At 36.1% G+C, this 20,672-nt stretch overlaps 1 protein-coding gene across 1 annotated transcript; it reads left to right on the top strand.

Annotated features, from left to right (window-relative positions):
* Window positions 1–6,577: 6,577 nt before the first annotated feature.
* Window positions 6,578–8,175, top strand: LOC145109201 (uncharacterized). Its single transcript, XM_079046313.1, has one exon. It carries the CDS (start codon window positions 6,776–6,778, stop codon window positions 7,985–7,987), a length of 1,212 nt encoding a protein of 403 aa, XP_078902439.1. The 5' UTR covers window positions 6,578–6,775; the 3' UTR covers window positions 7,988–8,175.
* The last annotated feature ends 12,497 nt before the right edge of the window (window positions 8,176–20,672 follow it).

The following is a 20,672-nucleotide window of genomic DNA, read 5'->3' as shown; positions in this document are numbered from 1 at the left end:
TATAACTATATAATACAATAACAACAAGCCCTATAATTATTTTAAAATAAAGTAAATGAAAGATAAATGTTAAGAATCATGTCTCCACCAGATGATAGGATGATTCTTTTCACAAAAATAACATTCGACTAATGACATTAAACATGAAACAATATACAAAGGTGTGGGAAATCAAATGGAAGCAACATATACATGGGAAAAATAGAACTAGTACATTATAAGAAAGAATATGCTAATAATAAGGTCCAAGGAACCAATCCATGCTTGGGGTAAAAATTATAGATGAGACACACATATATGGTAAGTAATGTCATAAATGGAGCTAGCCACATCACTAACTAAATATTAAGCTCATATTCCTTTTTTTATTCATGTTTTTTAAAAGAGCTAACTTTTTTAATTTGTTGCCTCAAGGGCCCAATATTGGGTATTGCAAGACCATATATTACAGGATAGCGACATTTATGGTGTAGATTCTGATTATGCTTGTGCCGTGGCTTCTCTTCGTAACAAGCTTCCGGACATTGACCTTAGCAGTTTTACTACTAAGGACACCACCCCCCCCCCTAAATCCCATAATACACTGGCGAGTGCTCTTTTTTAGTAAAATTGTCCAAGATATGGAAGTGCATCTCGACATTAAGGCTTGACAGAAAGCAGTTTTCCAGTGTTTACGCGCACCACATGCTCAAGATTTTCTTCTAGATTTCCCTATAGATGGGTTTGGCCAATATATGTCTCCTATGGAGTATCAAACTATCCTTAAATATCAACTCATGATCCCAATATTGTCAACTGACGAGATATGTCCGATGTGCCGCAATGCATGTTTGGAATCTTTTGGAAAGAATGCAGTTCATTGTAAAGAACTCCCGGGGTTCAAATACAGACACAATATGGTTAGGGATGTTTTGTTTGACATATTTAAGCGTGTTGGGGTTTCCGCCAAGAAACAGGCTCCTGTGAATTGATTGACTGACCGACAGAAGGAAGGTCAACCCTTAGACTGACCGACGTTCTGATTTTTAGATGGGTTGGAGGGAAATATGCATATGTGGACCTTACAGGGGTATCCCCTCTCGTGGGCTTGAGGGTTGGGGGTTTTATGGTAGGACATGCTGCTTTAAAAGATGCTACATGCAAGACCACCAACACATGAGAACTCGTGCATGGAAAATTAACACGTGTTTGTACCATTTGCATTTGATAGGTTTGGTTTCCTCGCGTCGGATGTGGTGGAGCTTCTTAATAGAGTACAACGGATCATGCATAATGTTATATCCCTTAGATCTATAGATGTAGTCTTCAAATAAATTGCTTTTACCATACAAAAAGGTTTAGCGGCACAACTGGTTGCCCGTTATCATCCCACTCGTTGTATGATAATAACTAAGTTTTATTATATACTTGAATTTGCACTTATTGATCATCTAATTTGAGATAGCTTATAAACTAAAATCTAACTTATAAGCTAGTTTGTTAAACATACATAAACACCTTTTTTTTGTACCATCAAATGTCAACAAATCCATCCTTCTTGCTATCACATACATCCTCTTCTTCTAGTTCCATCAGACATCATCAAATCCATCCTTCTAGTCTAGTTATAGATTTGTATCCCCTAATATAATAAATAAGAAGATTTTTGACACGTGGCTTTCTCTTAGCCCCTCCAATCGATTTTTTCCCGCTCATTTCATCTAACTGAATTTCCTATATTGCCCATCTATGGTCAAGTCAACTCTGTACAATGTACACGAAACCTGATTATTTAATACTCGTCTGTTTATTCCACAAATTACTCACTGTTTCCTTTAATTTTGCCTTCTTGATTTTGGAAACCAAATACTAATTCAAATTTGAAATCCCCAAAGCTCGCAAGTAATTCCAAATCAACGATTTTGGAGGAAATTAGGGTTCTAAAACAAAATCATCTCCAAATCAACTCTTATAAACTATGGTTGTGCACTTTTAACTTCACTGGTATTTTATGGAAGAAACAGAAGCCACCATACAAATCTCAAGTTTTGGAACTTCTTTTAAGACTGCCAGACACCTCGAAGCACATTCGTTTCAAGATTCCATTTCGAGTGGTTTACTGACTTCACATTTCAGATTTCAGATTTGTTTTTCCGCACATTTCAGAACGATGACAACGTCTGCTAATGATATTTCAGAGATCGGGTAAACAATTCCACTTATGATCGCTCTGTAAATCAGTTCTAGAGTTCGTTTACGTAGTTGTTTGATGATTTGATCTGATTGTTCTAAATATACCATGCCGATGCTCACTAACACGGTGATTAACCAGAGTGATTGAGTTTTTCGGGATCTTGGCGGGGAGGCGGGAAGTTGTTGGCAGTGGCAGAGTGATTAACACGATGCTCACTTCAATCCGTCCATATATAATCTTCATAACCAGAGTAATTAACCCGAGTAATTGAGTTCAAATAATTAACTCATCTTTCAAGTTCATTGCAATTGCAAAAAACGTTTATCTTCTCCTCTTTCTTGATTTATACTCCTGGAAAAACCCTATGTCGATGTTAACACAAAACCTAAATGGTAATTAGAAGAATGACATCAGTAATCGATTCTTTTGCACACCCATTTTTGTTTTTTCGCCCTTCGGCAAACACCATTTGGCACTTCCTGGTCCCGGATAATAATATCTTACATCTATTCGTCTTAGGGATTTATTGAAGTCTAAAAACGATAGGTGATTTTTATTTATTTCCTTTTTCTTTTTCTTTTTTCTTTTTGTTAACTACAATGATTTTACATCCTGAATTCATTCTATTTGGTGTAATCATACGTTTTTTGGTTCTTGATTCAGAAATTGATGTGTGTGTGGTCGGTGATTACTACGATTAGAAAATGATATGAAGATCGATCCTTATGATGAAGATGAACGGACTGGTTATTTGAGATATGTCCAGGTGCATCACGTTTTCAGTGTAAATGAAGCTTATTTATTAGTCATGAGTAGGTGGCATGTCTATATGCTAAGTTTATAGTTATATGGAGATGGTTCTCACCACATAAAACACACCTCTCCATGCTTATGAGAGATACAAAATTATTTAGTTGTTCATCTGATATTTAAATAACAAGTTGGACTATTTGAAAATATCTTGAAGGTCAAAATTGAAATAACTGTTTGTAAATTTACAGGCAAAGTACAAGTTTCTATAGTTTGGAGCTGACATAGTGAAACTTGAGCAAGTTTAGAAAGGTTGAATAACTTAGCTACGATAATAGTTTTTAACCTCTCTCTCCTTTAAATATTGTATTGTTAACTTAAAGTCTCTATGAAATAAGCTTAATGTTTTGATTTTAATATAGGTGGAGACATATATTATGAGAGAGATTTCTGGGAGCATGTGGAGGAAGTGATGTATATTTGGCTCCATAGTGCTTATCTTACTAATCTTATATTTTGTTTATTATAAATGTTTTTTTTTCAGAATTTTGGTTCTTTGCTTAAAAAAACATAAATATGTCACTTTTGGTGCATTTGTTACTGACCTATGTCACTGGCTTTTGCAAAACAAATGCTAGAAATAAGTGTTCATATGTTGTTCTGATTGTTTTGAAGTTCCATTTCATTAACTAAATCTTTCAATCTTGATATTTTTAGATCAGTTATATGTGTGGAGATTAGTAAGGAATCCAAGCTAGCTTTTGAGAATAAAATTGACCGATTACCAAATTCCATTGACACTTCAATTGTTAGTCTCGAATTCTTCATATGCATATTCTTATTATTTGTTTACATTATGGGAAAATACTAAATGTAAATACAACAATACTCAGATAACATTTCTGTAATTTGCTTATGTATAATATCTCTCAAGACCACTTTCTTGGCTTGTGGGGTCAGAAGTTCTTGTGGTTGACCTTGACCCTTTTAGAAAGGGGCCTGGCCCATATTTGATTAGTGCTTTTACATGCCATTAGATCAGCAGAGTGTAAAACCAGACACTTGAAAGGTAGAAATACTCAAGAATTAGTTGACTTTTAGTAATTAACTTTTTTAATAAGTGAATAATATAAAGTTACAGCGTGGTTTGTTTTTCTAGCCCAACCTTCAAGTCAAAAGATGAAAAAAGACATTGGATTTTATGAGCAAGAGAATATTCAATTGAAATTCCAAGTAGAACCACACAAGAAGAAATTTGTTCATTACCTCAAACACTTACATATATAAGTTGTGGTTGGGAAAGCTTCAAAGACGTACTAATTCTAGATCTCATTCTTTCAAAAATGATTAATTACTACGATACTCTTTTTGACTTTATTTATCAATTTAACTTTAATAAGCTTTTTAATGTGTATTTATTGGGTTGCAGAATTGCATGAACTTACTTTCAATTAATGCCTCGCATTTGAGTAAAGGCCATGGTTTCAATCTCTTCCCTGGTAACGAGAGGTATGCATGTTTCTTATTAAGACATTCTACTTTGAAAAATCTACTCAATTATAACATTTTACTTATGGATTAATAATCGTTTTTAAAGAGAAATTTATATGAATGTTCAAAAATGATCTTTCTTTCATTTTATGTAAACCATGTTTGACAATCATAAAAAGATCCAACATTTTTATTTTTCTTTTTTCAAATCCTATGTTTTAACAATTTAAATGCATATCTTTTATTGGTGCTAGATTATTCATGTGTGATGTTAGGAAAAGCGATTGACATGATATCTATTGAAAATCTAAAGAAATTATGTAGTAATGAAGGCTTGAAGGATATGGGATCAATTATAGGCATTTTCCTCCAATGAAGATGCAAGTATTAATGAGTATGATCATGAAGATGTGGAGAACAATAGTGAATTTTTAAAGGATTATGTTGAAGATAGTGGAAATATCACATTGGAAGAACAAAAAAGTGCAGTTAAAGAAGATGGTGGTGATGAGGTTCTTATTCTTGGCTCTGATAAACGAATGGATGGCATGAAAGGCAAGATTGATTTGGAGTCAAAAGAAGATGGTGAGAATGAATGAAGTAATAAATTAAAAAGAATTGGAAAATAATAGTTTAAAAGGGTACAACAAATTTAATAGAAGAAAGGTACGTGTGAAGCTTAATTTCTAAGCCTAATGGATTCAACGGAATGACATTCGTCAGCCCACGTTTATCAGTCTAGAAAAATGACAATGGCCCAGTGATGATGCTTATTCTCGGCCCAACATTGCTTAATCAGAAATTTTATGAAATTGAGAAAAAAAAATGCAAATAATTAGAAAAAATGAGTATAATGGTTTTTTTATTGCCAAATATTTGAATAATCACGAATTCGAATTATGAAATGTATTTTTTTATAATCCCTGATTTTGAGCATTTAAAATTTTAAGATCTTAAACTCCTTGGCTGCTTGCTTTATTTTACTATTTATTGCAACACTTGGAAATTTTGAAGAACCTATGCGATGCCACTTATTAATCTGTAAAAAATTAGATGAATATCTTTTGTAGTTTTCTTACATTTAACTTTGTTGGATTATATGTTTTGGGGCTGTTAGAAGAATATGGTCCATGTTTGTGGTAGTTATCATGAGTTTGTCCAATTTTTATTTCTAAAAAGCTTAAAATTAATGTCATTAACCCTATTCACCTATGTACCTATGTTTCATTAGTTTTAATTTATCTCATACATTTGATTTTTATGGTTGTAAAAGGTCTTCAATGGCTGGTTTTTAGTTTTTATTTATCTACATATATTTGAATTTGTTGCCTATCCTTTAATGATAAGTCGCCATATGGATTATATATGTTTTTTTAAAGTATCAATCCTTAAAATACAGAGGTTTCTAACCTATTAATTCTAAATAAATATGTTTTGAAATCATATTACATATTAATTAAAAACAATGATGATAGACTTATGAACGAAACATTTGAATTTATATAAAAATAATTGTTTGCAAGTTCATGATTAATTATTACAATTTTTATAGTCTATTTAAATTTATATTGCATTGTAAATAATCATGATTTTATCAGATATTTAAACATACAGAACGTAGATCGATATTCATAACAATGTATATATTAATTTTAATTAATTATTATAAACATATAAATAAAAATCTATCTTTTTTAAATTAATAATTTTTTGCAAACTGTGAATAGTCGTGACAATTTGAAATTATCAATAATGTTTTTCTTTTTCAACCGTGATTTCCATGGGTTTTAAACCTAGTAGCTTAATAAAGACATGTCTATATTATATTAATTTCTTTTTATTTAATTTTTAGAATATTGACACCACTCTTAACAAATTTGTGGAAGTTATATTTGGAATCCTAACCAAATATGAGTTTTAGTTTTCTATTATGATTTTTGTATTGGTTTATGTGGTAATAGGTAAAGAAAAAAAGACTTTAAATATGATAATGAGATGTATATTGTTAAAGGAAACTTGCTTTGATGGTTAAATAATAAACAAATTTCAAAAAAAAAAAAAAAAAAAAAAAAAAAAAAAAGTAAGATCTAATGAAAAAAAGTGGGTCCCACCATTATGGCAGGCTACAAATACCCAACAATCCTTTACAATCGACCCATCATCCCCTTTCTTTCCTCTATTTTCACTTCACCATTATCACTTCCTAGTCTCTCTCTCTCTCTCTTCTCAGAAGCTAACACAACACCCAAACCCACACTCAAAACAAATTCTTTTTTTCATCTTTCGATCAAAGATTTCATTTTTTAAACTGGGATTCTTTTTCTTTCTTATATTGCTGAAAGTTGATAAAGATCAAGAAAGATGGTGGATGTTGATCGGAGAATGACTGGCTTAAACCCTGCTCATCTCGCTGGTCTCCGTCGCCTTTCCGCCAGAGCCGCCGCATCATCACCCTCAACCCCACTTCCAGCTCGTAACAGTCTCATCTCCTTCACTTCCCTCGCCGATAAAGTCTTAACCCATCTCAAAAACTCCGGTGTAATCGTTCAACATGGATTATCAGATAAGGAATTTGCTAGGGCTGAAGCCGAATTTGGGTTTGCATTTCCGCCGGACCTTAAAGCTGTTCTTTCCGCTGGTTTGCCGGTGGGTCCTGGTTTTCCAGATTGGCGGTCTACTGGATCAGCTCGACAACAGCTACGCGCCACCCTAGACCTACCAATCGCCGCCATCTCTTTTCACATCGCGAGAAACGCTTTATGGTCGAAGTCATGGGGTGTACGGCCGTCGGAGCCGGAAAAAGCCATGAAGATAGCGAGGAACGCTTTGAGACGGGCGCCGCTTCTTGTACCAGTTTTTAATCACTGCTACATTCCGTGTAATCCGTCGTTGGCCGGAAACCCCATTTTTTACGTCGATGAAAACCAGATTTTTTGCTGTGGATTTGATCTTTCGGATTTCTTCGACAGGGAAAAATCGACGTTATTCACGAAGTCCGATTTACATAAAGTAATGAAACAGCGTTCTGTAAACGAAAAATCTAGCGGAATGTTATCGAATATTTCTCGAAGGAGTCTAGACGCGGTTGCCGGCGGAAAAACTCCGAGATGGATTGAGTTTTGGAGTGACGCCGCCGTCGACCGCCGGAAGAGAAACTCAAACTCATACTCAAATTCATCTTCTTCATCATCCTCTTCCCCTGACAGATACTTTGAAATCCAAAGATCCGGAATCCCGAAATGGGTGGACACATATGTACAGGAGATCGGTTCTGTTTTAAAAGACGGTGGATGGGCTGATTCCGACGTGTCGGAGATCGTCGACGTTTCTTCTTCCGGCTTCTTCGACGGCGAGATGGTGTTACTAGACAACCAAGCCGTTCTCGACGCTCTTCTTCTTAAAGCAAATCGGTTATCGGAATCTCTCCAGAAAGCTGGATGGAGCTCCGAAGAGGTCTCCGACGCCTTCGGATTCGATTTCCGAAAGGTAAAAGAGCGTAAACCGGCGAAGAAAATATCACCGGAGCTTGTGGAGAAGATCGGAAAACTTGCTGATTCTGTCTCAAAATTTTGACGGAGTCACCGCCGGAGTTACCGGTAACGGACAGAAAATTAGATTCTTTGTTCTTTTTTTTTTTTTTTTTTTTTTTTTTTTTTTTTTTTTTAAATATACATTAATGCGAAATGTATAATAAATTTCGTATAAAGAAAAAAAATTATTACTGTGTACTACTAATTTTTTAATTGCTCAATCCACCCATACTTACTATGTCGTTATACGTCAAATAAAATATAGATATCAAATAAATCGTACTTGTACTTTACTACTTATTTTAAGTAACGCTCTTTTTAATCAAATTTTCTGTCTTTCAAACATTAATGTAATAATGACTTTTGTATATAATATACGCATTATAATTTATTATTGTTTTGCTATTTATTAGTGATAATAATTTATGCCAAGAAGGAAGTCGTATGCGTGAATATGTGATATAAATTTGTTTAAATTTAATAAAATATTGAAAAATATTTATACTAATAAAGGAATGCACGTGTGGGGGGCCTTTTCTTGAACGAAAAGACGTTATTGGGTTTCTTCCAACGTATGGAAATCGAAAAAAGCAAACAGTGGGAACAACCGCAACGATGTCGTTTAATTATGATGTTGCATTGGAACCTGTGACATTTTGACGGAAAAAGCAAAGTGTGATCTTGGGGGTGGGTTGTGTGTTTACACTTAATGCACCTCAAGTCTTTGCTTTTTTAACTTATAACCACTTAAATTAATTTTGCTTTATTTGTTGTTGTTTGTGTGTTGTGTGCAAGGGGTAGGGGACCTTATTTCAGGTGGTGTGTGTGCTACTGAAAAAGGTCATTGTTTGGGCAGTTTAACTTTGAAAACCGGAAAACAATCTATTTGGGTCTACTTGGGACCATGTAATCTTTGTCGATGAGAAACAATGTGGCTTTGTAGCCAAGTTTTTACTTGAAAGGAATTGTTCAATTCAATGATCTTTGAGTTGTCACATACCTCTAAAGTACATAGTGCTCACCTTTTTATAATATTATGAGATGTAAATCATGTATATAACAGTGTCATGATCATGATGTGTTATAAATGATAAAACAAATATGATGAGAACCCATCGATCATAACATGTCCGCTCATATACATATGATAGTCCTTGAGTTACGTTAGACTCGGTGAAAACACGAGAGAAAGCCCCCATAAAAATAGGTTTAGATAAGAAAAAACTTCCTAAATATCATATACAAAAGAGGCCTACTAGGAATCAAACTAAGGTAAGAGGGTATCCTAAAAGCCTGTGTACTCTATCCAATTGGTCTGGATCAATGATTATACAAAAGAGCTTGAGGTAAAAGTGTAGGTCAGGAAGAGTCGAACACACTCAAGGATTATACAAAAGAGCTTGTGGTAAAGTGTAGCTCAGAAAGAGTCGAACACAGTCGAACAAGTATATTGACTATCAATGAGGCGCTCTTAACCTTGTGCACAAAAGATTTTTTTTTTTTAATAAATGCTAATAACATTATATATATATATATAATATAATGTTACTCGGTAAATATGTTGATTTTCATGTTTATTTTTTTCGGGACTCCGTACGATACGATGTAACACTTTGAACACCTCTAAAGCCAGCTTTGCATATACATTAGAATTGAAAACATACGGACTATTGAATTTGGAACCATATTTGTTGTTTGAAGTTGGGTTAATTATTGTTTTAAACTAAAGTTAAATACATATGTTGTTTATTTATTTATTTTTGTGACTGTATTGCAAAATGGTAATTGTTTTTGAGCGCGACACTTTCTAACCTTCTTAAATTTAGTTTCAACCCCCTGACACTTTTTAAAAAGAGGTCTTTTCGCCATGTGTTAGGCTAAAAAGCCGTTGGTTGCAAAATTGTAAATGATATAGTAGAATATGATGGGACATGAGAGGAAGGCTTAAAGAGCATGTGAGATGAAGGGGGAGAGTCCACACTTCTCCGTACGTAGCAGCAGATCCTTTTGTTTTTTAGCTGCTTGCCTCATTTGACAATTTGTTTTGCTTTCCCACCCGTTTTTTGAAAAAATATATTTAGATATCTTATAAATTAAATATGAGTAGATTACAGAAATGGTCCGTATGGTTTGGCCATGGTTACAGATTTGGTCCACTCTTTAAATTTTTTTTATAAGTTGTATCTTTGTAGTTCTTAAATTTTAATGTTTCTGTCCCTCATGTATAATGACGATATTACCCTTATATATATTTGATTAGGCCGTTTTATTATCTAAATAAATGATTATTATTACTTTAATAACATGTTTCACCCATACACATCTCTTACTACCAGCCACACTACTCGTTCTCTGTATCATATTCACCTCACCAGATTTCATCCATATTTTCTCTTTTGCTGATGAGTTATCGGTTGCCATATTTTCGGTGACACTACAACAAATATTGCAAAACTCGTTATGCGTTTCAAGGGAGGTCGACTAGCGAGTAACGAGGATTCAGTGTAGGTGGGGAGTACTCAGAGAGTATTTGGATTGGATAAATTATATGAAATTAATTTTAGGAAAATTATATATATAACAAATATCACAAGTTTATTAAAATTTAGAATAAAATATATGAATATCAATAACAATTATAACTCTTTAGATCCAGAACTTATAACCACCAAGGGACCTCAAGCATCCAAAAAGTTGCCAACTTTATGAACCTAACCATTCAAAGTCTCAAACACAAGGAGAAAAGGTACAAGAAACCTAGATCTAGAAGCATGAAATATAAAGCTTGGAACTTGAGGACTTACAAAAGTCCATAATATGCACAAAGATGTGATGAGGAGGTTAGCTTGCTATATTTATGCACCACGGGCTCCTTCTTCTTCTTCAAAACACCAAAAATGCCACCAAAACCTCTCAAATGACAAAATGAATGCTAGGGTATCTTGAGGGTGAAGGGGAGGTGATGGAGGGTGAGGGTGAGAAAACTCTAGCCATCATATCCATTAAGTAGGGACGTAAGCCCGAAAATTAGGGTTTAGCAATTTGACCTTCCCCACGTCGTGGCCAACATAATGCCACGTTGTGGGATCTTAAATGAATACGTGATTCTTCTGGCCATGGCCACGTCGTGGAACATCCTTTACCATGTCGTGGCCAACACAAAATTCTTATAATTGAAATAAAACCTTAAAAGAATTATACCTAAAACTTGGTGTTACAATTCTCCCCCACTTGAACTAGATTTTGTCATTGAAATCCTCAACTGCAAATAGATATGGGTAGTGCTTACACATCTCCGACTCGGGTTCCTAAGTCCACTCTGAGCCCTTCCAGGGTTGCCACTGCACGTTGACCAAGGGTACGACCTTGTTTTGCAAGGTTTTCATCTTTATATTAAGGATCACCACTGGTCTCTCCACAAAGATTAGGCACTCATCGAACTAGATGTCGTCTAATGGAACTATTGTTGTATCATCCACCAAGAAATTTCGAAGCTAGGAAACTTAGAAAGTGCTATGAATATGATGCAGCTCCTCATGCAGATCTAACCGGTAAGCCACCTTGCCTCCCTATCCACAAATCGAAAGTGTCCAATGAAATGATGGACCAACTTGCACCCCTTCCTAAAGCGTATAACACCTTTCTATGGTGATAACTTCAGTAAAACCACAACCCCGACAGGAAACTCCAACTCAGACCATCACCTATTAGTATAAATCTTCTGTCGGCTCTATATTGTCTGTAACCTCTGCCCGATCTGCTGAATAGGATCTGTCATCTGGAGTACCACCTCGATCCTCCGCATGACCCTGCGGCGACCTCTCCCCAACTAACTAGAGTTCAACACTTCCTCCCATATAGAAGCTCATATGAAGGTGCACCAATGCTGGGATGATAGTTGTTGTTGAACGAAAACTCAGCTAAAGGGAGGTAGGAGTACCAGCTCCCACTAAAATCAAAGACGCAAGTCCTCAACATATCCTAGAGCGTCTGGGTGGTCCACTTACTCGGCCCATCTGTCTAATGGTGATAAGCAATGCTGAAATGCAATCTAGTACCCAACTACTCATGAAACCTATGCTAAAACCGGGAAGTGAATCGAACATCTCGGTCAGATATAATGGAAAACAACACACTATGATAAGCAACGATCTCGCGCACATAAACATCGACCAATTTCTCGGCCGAAGAACTCTCATGAATCGCAAGGAAATGGGCACTCTTGGTCAGGCGGTCAACAATTACCTAAATGGAGTTAGATTATAATATCATCAATGAAAACAATGATTATCCGATCGAGCATCAGCCTGCATACCCAATTCTTCAAAGCCATGAATGTGGCTAGTGCATTGATGAGCCCAAACGACATCACCACGAACTCAGAGTGCCCATATTGAGTCCGAAAAGCAGTCTTCTCCACATCCTCCTCTCTGAATCTCATCTGGTGGTAACCCGACCTCAAATCAATATTGGAAAATCAATATGCACCCCACAACTGATCGAAAAAGTTTATCAATTCTCAGGAGTGGGTAACGGTTCTTCACCCATCAATTTGTTCAACTCCCAATAATCAATACACATACGATGCAAACTTTCCTTAATATTCACAAATATAATTGACGTGCCCCACGATGAGCTACTCGAATGAATAAAATCCTTACCCAGTAGCTCCTAAAGCTGTGAGGATAACTCCTACATCTCGGGTGGTGCAAGGCAATACAACACCTTAGCTATCGGAGCCGTACCTGATATAAAATCAATCCTAAAGACAACCTCCCTCTCGGGAGGCACACCCGAAAAATCATTCGGGAACATGTCAGGGAACACCCGAAAAATCATTCGAAGAGCACTAAAGCAGGTAATGAGTTTACTAAGAAGGTACTTAGCATAGACAAAAATATAAGCATCCAGTAAAATATGTTAATAGAAAAATGAATGAATACTTAATTGTAATGACATCTGGTGCCGTCCTAGCCTCCTCTACAGTCAAATGAAACACACGAACACTGGCCTTCAGGGCTTCAGTCCTCCCCTGGTATCCGTTTGTGATCCGAAAGGTAGTAGGTGTCGGTGCCTGCACCAACCTAGCATCAAGCAATAGGCAGTTGGCCTTTATAATGACAACTTGATCACAATGGTAAGACACTTGCATGCTTGGCGGCGGGGCCTGCATTTGCTAATGACAATCCGTCGTATAGTGTGACAACTCGAAATTTCTATCTGGTACAACCATTCACCTCATTAGAAGTTAGATTTGTTTTTGCTAACTTTTAAGCTGTTTGGAGTCCTTTTGAGTGTTCTAAAGCCTAATACTTCAAGAGGTAATTATAGGAAGTATACTTTAGAGTTTGTTGTGCATCATTTATGTCTCAAAACTCCAAGAGTTTGGAGTTTACGGCCCCAAACATGGAGTTTACGGTCGTAAACTCTAAAGAGTATAAATATGATACTTAGTCAGTTTTGGCTCATTCTTCACCTTCCTAGCTCAAGAACACCCACATTCTCTCTCAAGTATCATAAGATCTTCTTCCAAATTTTCCAAAAATGTAAGTGTTTCTTCTCTTGATTTGTTGATACAACAGTTCATCTAGTAGTTATACATGATTTCATCCATGAAATCTTCTCTTTTTCATAGATCTTCAAGTGTTCTTCATTTCACCAAGAACACCAAGAACACACACTAGTGTTCTTGGATCTTAAACACTCTTTCAAGCTTCCTATAAGTAAGTACACCCCTCTTAACTAGTTATGTGCTTAGATTACTTGCTAAACCATTGAAAAACACCAAAAGTCCCAAGAACACATGGGTTTACGGCCAAGTCAATCTCCTTGGACCGTAAACACCATTAGGTGGTGCATATGTGCCACCATTACCTTCTAGGGCTTGGATATTGAACTAGAACCTTGCATGCATGAGCTAAAGACCTTAAACCTCGAAATGATAGGAGTTACCATGGGTTTACGACCGTAAACCCACTAGGACCGTAAACCCTAAACCGTAAACTCCATAGGAGTTGGTCCATGACCCGTAAACCCTAATAAGGAGGCCATTATGAGCCCTAGTCCCTTCTAAAGCCTTGGAACCAAGTCTAAATAAATTCCTTGAGGAGCATAGGACCTTAAAAAAGCAAAAGAATCAAGCACACATGAGTTTACGGCCGTAAACTCATGGGGAAATGACCATGGGCCGTAAACTCTACAAGGTGGTGCAATTGTGCCACTATTACTTCCTAAGGCTTGGACTTGATCATAAGATACTTAACCTTGACTTGCAGGGCCCTAAAACACAGGATGGCACTAATTACCATGAGTTTACGGCCGTAAACTCATGGGGGAAGTGACCATTGGCCGTAAACTCATGTGGTGTTACCATATGAGTAGTAAGCTCCAATGTGAGGCCATACTCTCTTTAGATGCAACCCTTTGGTAGCCCTAGCACTTGAATCAAAGTGTTATCCATGTTCTAGGGTGTTCTTACTTGATTAATTAGTTGTTAAATCACTAATTAGATACATATATGTGTCATTACATGTTAAATAGGATCCGTGTGTGTGTTCAAGTCTTCACTTGACACTTAGCATCCTATCCGACACTTTCATCCAAATCACTCACTGCAGGTGAGTTCATACCCCTTAATAAACCTTTGAAATGATTTTAAATGCTTTTATGGGGGGGGGGGGAATACAAGTTGAACTATTAAGTTATTATATCAATCACATGTGATTAATAACTGTCAATCAAATAGATTTTTGCATGTTAAACTGTTTTATTCAGCTAAAGGTTTTCATATATTACTTTCAAATCTCTTTTAAAGTACTATAATCTCTTTTTAAATTACTAAACTTTTATCAAAGTCTTTTAAACTTATATTCTTGTTAGATTCATGTCTATATAGATATAGTTATATAAGTAGGGTTTGAAGGACTTAGGACTGATAGCCCGCTTTATTTCCTGTTCCTTGTTTGGTTGTGGACTTAGAATATCCGGTTATTTGTCCGAGTGTCGTTGAAGTCCTAGTTATATATTATGTATATCTGTTTAGATATTAAAACTCTTACTCCAGTTCAGCGCCTTTGGGTAGCAAAGGTACCTAGATAACCTCTCAAGTAAACTATAATAGGTATAGTTTAGAAATCAACAATAACTTTTATGAGGAGAAACTAGCTATATCAATATTCTAAAACATGTACTTTTAGTAAAAAGAAACGTATATAGAAATCAAAGCACGAGATACATCCTCATGACGCGGATTTCACCGTTGTCGAGTTGGTAACCAGAGTCTCCTGGAGGGAGAGCGGGCATTGTGTGTATAGATCTATACGGGACAGACCATCCCACATCCTGACTGCTAGCTACAGTCCCGGCCGACGAAGCCAAGGGGTGACAAATGTCACATTTACTTCGACGCCAGCAGGTCGTCGTGTTTACATCCGTCAATCAGTATGGTTACGAGTATTTCCACATTTACCTTATAATTCATGGCCTTAAGGTAAGTAGTACCACGGTAGTTCTACATATAAAACTAAGGTACTATAATATTTTCCCTAATACATTAACTTAGAACGTTTTGATATAAAACGATAATGTAAAACTATATTATGATAATGATAGTAACATTTGGGAAAAATGCTCTTTTAACATAAAACAGTCGGGTCTTGGTAGAAGACTGCTTTTAGTAAAGAAACTCATTCTCTTTAAACATAAAACAGTCGGGTCTTGGTAGAAGACTACTTTTAGTAAAGAAACTCATTCTCTTTAAACATAAAACAGTCGGGTCTTGGTAGAAGACTGATTTTAGTAAAGAAACTCATTCTCTTTAAACATAAAACAGTCAAGTCTTGGTAGAAGACTGCTTTTAGTAAAGAAACTCATTCTCTTTAAACATAAAACAGTCAAGTCTTGGTAGAAGACTTCTTTTAGTAAATAAACTCATTCTCTTTAAACATAAAACAATCAAGTCTTGGTAGAAGACTGCTTTTAGTAAAGAAACTCATTCTTTTAAAACATGAAACAGTCGAGTCTTGGTAGAAGACTGCTTTTAATAGAAAATATAGGATTTTCTGGAGGGAATTCAAATACTCTTTAAAATTTTATCACCATCATCTAATGAGATTATTTTGAGGAAAAACATCTATTTATATCAATGTAATTAAAATACTTATGAACTCACCAACATTAAAATGCTGATCCTCTCTTTCAAAATAACTTGTATTCTCACATCGCTAGTAGATAGGTACACTCCGGGAGCTTTTGCGAAGTCAGCCTTGTACCGAGCTGCACCTTATGTTATTCTCTATATCTACTTTTGATGTTGTTGCTAAATGTAACCTATGTAAGAACTTATACTATTAATGCAATGGTTGTTGTACTTTGATTACTATACTGCATGTGTTGTGATACTTGACATGACGTCCTCCACCCCAGAACGTTTCCGCCATTCCGGTTTTGGGGTGTGACATATAGTGGTCCTCATTGCCACATTTTTGGTACGCTGTTACCGAAAGACATACATAATCATGTACCTTCCCACACTTACCACAAGTGCGGCCCCTCTAGCGTACATATGGTGAATCAGTGGGCTTCAACTGCTTTGTTGCAGGCTGAGTTTGAACTGGGGTATGCTTTTTCTCCTTTGTTTGTGTCTCGATCTGAATTTCTCTCATTCGTCTAAATGCCTTTCGCATCGACACAAACTCGCGAATCTCTATCTTGAGCATGCTCAAGTTACACGACATCTGAACCTGCTCGGAAGAAGCATAGTCTGGGAGGAAAAAGGACCTCTCTATGAATATTTTTGTGATCTCCGTCACTGACTCTATCGTCTGCTTGCGCGACAAATACTCCTGGTCCAAACTTTCTCTCTCTACCAGTAGAACATACTCGGTCCGGAGCATCTCCGAGAACTGCTCCCATGTCACCGCAAACTTCTCCACATGAGAATAAGCATTGGTTACCAACTTCCACCAGTCCTTCTCTCCCAAACATAGAAGGTTCAATGTAAACTTGACCTTATGGTTCTATGGATAAAGCAAGTAAAGAAAAATCCCTCCACATCAGGCATCGATCTCATAAAAACGATCAGGTCTTTGACTTAATCAAACTTTGGGGGCTTCGTATTACTAAAGTCCCAGTATTGAATCGATCCCTCTCATTGAAGTCCTGAAGCTGCAATGCTTACAACGACTACAACCTCGGTGATAGCAGCATAACACTCGTCAAACATCTCGATCAATGTGATCTTGACAGACCCAAACACCTTCGGGATTGCCTGCCTAACTACCAAAGTCACCTGAGTAGTGATAACACACATATGTCGTCGTCACTCAAACATGGCCTCTTCAGGCCATCAACACCTTCTCCTGAACATCTCGTAGTCACCATACTGAAATTAAACCAAAACACATCACAAATTTACATTATACCTTAAAACATCACTACTCAACCACTGATCCCTTAGAACTTGTGAATTCCTTGATACACGTAGGAGTCTAATGATTTCGCTAGTACGGGTCCATACAACTTTCCACACCTACCTGTATTTGTCTCAGAGGATTGCCATGAATTTCTTAGGCCACTAGTGATGGAGATTAGTTCCCATAGTCATAAAAAATCTTGATAATATTACTATAAATAAGAGTGTCCTTTCGGGTTACATGAAACAAAAAAATGAAGCAGATCTGAAAATGTATTTATTTGAGGGATATGTTTTGTTAATTAATTAATAGTTTATTTAATTAACAATAAATAAATGGAATATGAAATATGCCAAAATGATTTGAATAACTTCGATAATTACTATTATTTTTGGTATTTATCTCTATGGTTTCAAATCACCTCCCTATAAATAGAGGGCTCCAAATTTAGTTTTGACAAATGAGAAATATTCCGCTTAGATATCAAAGTTCAGAATCCTAAAAAACCCTAAGATTCCTGAATCGTTGTTCTCACATCGTGACCATCTAATCCCTATGACATGACTGAAGAACATAATCGAGACTTCGATTCCGTTTTTACCTGAAGTTCGTGGATTGCTTGGATCTGATTCTAGTTTGCGTCTTGGGTACGATCACAGGAGAGGAACTCTCTTTTGGGTTCTCTAGTTCAATCCACTGGAATGACAAAAGAAGAAACCAACTAAGAAATCAAATGTATGTTTTCTTAAGAGTTTTATTAAGTTGCATAGATTAGTGAGTTTAGATCCTATAGATTTCGAGTTTAGATCAAAATTGTTTATCCTTTTTGCTGCCATTTGTTTGATCTAAAGAGGCTCAAAACCAATTTGTGGTATCAGAGCATGGTCAACTCAAGTCTATTGCACTTAGACTTTGGCCTTTAAGTATGTTAGGGTTTGTAGGTGTAGAGTTTTCTTGTTTAAAAGTCTGGAAAATTTTCCTTGATTGAAATTGATTCAGTAAATCGACGTTTAAGTTGATCTTCCTCTTGGCCATGACATGGCTAGTCTTCCACCATGTCGTGGCATCTACATGGATCACGATTGATTTTGTCGCCACACCGTGGTCACCTCTTGGCTACATGATGGCTTGCAGCTGAGAACTTAAAATAATAATTTAAATTAAGTCGTGCATTTCATGTGTGCCACGGTGTGGCAGATCTTTCCCCACGTCGTGGAACCTGGAGTTCCAAATTCTTCTAAATTCTTTTTTCTCCTTGGTTGCTCATATCTTTCAGTTTAATCAAATACAAACTAGCCTTTATACTAACAGATAAAGTCGATTTGATTAATTAAAAGTCATAAGATTAGAACTATTATAATTTAATTATTGACTTCATGTTAATAGAACTAAAAGGTATATATATATATATATATATATATATATATATATATATATATATATATATATATATATATATATATATATATATATATATATATATAGTTGGAATTTAGTTAAAAAATAGTTTCATAAAGTAGAAAAATATCGCAACGAAAGACTTTAATTTTTGAAGTAACATAAACAATTTTATACCCACCAAGGATCTTCTTGCAAGTTATAGAAAGATTAAACACCAACCAAATGAAGGATGAAGAAATAACAACCTTTGTAGTTCTTTGGGTCCTCTTGGGAGGCTGTTGGGTAAAAAATATGGTTTATACTTTGCTTTTCTGGGCTTTAATAGTTTTTGGTCTAGAACCAAAAACAACCTTGGGTTTACGATTCATGTGGTGTTTGCGGTTAGGTGTGTTTGCGGCTGCAAACTCGTTTGCGGCTGTAAACACATTTACGTCTGTAAATGTGTTTGCAGCCACTGTTCCTTATATTTATAGTGTCAGTAGAGTCATAAGAAAAGGGGGGCTAAGTGTGTGTAAATCAAGGTGTTCTAGAGAGAGAAAGTTAGAGAGAGAACTTGTATATGTGTGTGTGAATCTTGTGTTGGAGCTTCATTCTAATCATATAAACATTGAAGATTCATCAAGTTCATCATCTTCTTCTTCTCCTTCTTCCATATTTGATCTTGCATCATGCACTTGATTGGGATTCCGCACCATCAAGTGGATCTGATTGATACATCAAGCAAAATTTGGGACTTATAATTGGTATCAGAGCTTGGATTGTATTAATCATTTTGACAAGATCTGGAGCGTTTTTGCACTTTTTCTTGAATGATTTTACGTTTTTGGATAGTTTTTGAAGAAATATTGGGGGTTTGTTTTTCGAGTTTTTGATAAAAATGAGTTTTTGATCGAGTTTTGGAGCTAAAAAGGTGAAACACGCAGTTTTTGTTCGTAATCTGCGAGGGGTTTGCGGCCGGAAACGATTTGGGGTTCAGCAGTTTGCGGCCGAAATCGCGTTTGCAGCTAGGGTTTCACGCTCATTTACGGCTAGGGTTTCACGTTTTCGGTCAGACCTCGGCGGCGGCCGTAATCATGAATTAGGGTTCATCGGCGTTTTTGGCTTCCCGACCCAATTTGTTTGCGGTCCTCGGATTTTCGGCCCAGCAGACGTTCGGCCCACGGAGTTTTCAGTCCGGAGACGCGTGTTCGGTCAGACGGATTTGCGGTGGAGCAGGTCTGATTTCGGTGGCGCATCTCGTTCTCGGTCGGAAACGGTTCTCGGCCGAGACCGGTCTTCGGTGTGAGGCTCCAACACGTGTTCGGTCCAAGCGAGCTTGAGCGTGTGCTCCTCCTTTGTGGTCAGCAGCAAATATTCAAAAATCCAGGGGGTTGCAAGATTCGAACTCGGGTCCCTTGCATACACAACCCACGCCTTAGCAATTGATCTAACAAGTCAGATGTTTAACATCTTCCCTAATTAAATCAAATAGCTTCGAAATTTCGCTCCTATTTTCAGATTTTTTACAATTTTAGCCCAAAAATCATTTTTTTTGAATTTTAAAATTCCATTTTCTACCCAAAACTTGGACTTTTAATTTTTAACTTCCTAAATTGACATTTGACCTTAAAATTTGATTTTGACTTTCAAGTTTGACCTTTGACATTAAACTTTGACTTTCTCGTTTAACCTTAAAAATTTTCACTTTTAGCTTTTCGATTTGACTTTTAAGTTTGACTTTTTAAGTTTGACTTTTTAAATTTGACTTTTAAGGTTGACTTTCGAGGTTTCAAGTTAAAGGGAATTTTTGGTAAATAATGAGTTTCGCAAACATCCCGGTCAATGAAGTTTCATGCTCTCAATCTTGTGAAACTACGATTAAGTTTATTCATGAACAAATTGATTTGCTTAAAAGGGAAAATGAGGACCTTAAAT

Source organism: Lactuca virosa, chromosome 4 (assembly GCF_052849685.1).
Source record: "Lactuca virosa cultivar CGN04683 chromosome 4, Lactuca_virosa_CGN04683_v6, whole genome shotgun sequence".
Classification (NCBI taxonomy): Eukaryota; Viridiplantae; Streptophyta; class Magnoliopsida; order Asterales; family Asteraceae; genus Lactuca; species Lactuca virosa.
This window is presented reverse-complemented; position numbering and strand designations above follow the sequence as displayed.

Excerpts from the sequence above, each read along its gene's own strand:
- LOC145109201 (XM_079046313.1), top strand. The coding sequence starts at position 6,776 with ATGGTGGATGTTGATCGGAGAATGACTGGCTTAAACCCTGCTCATCTC.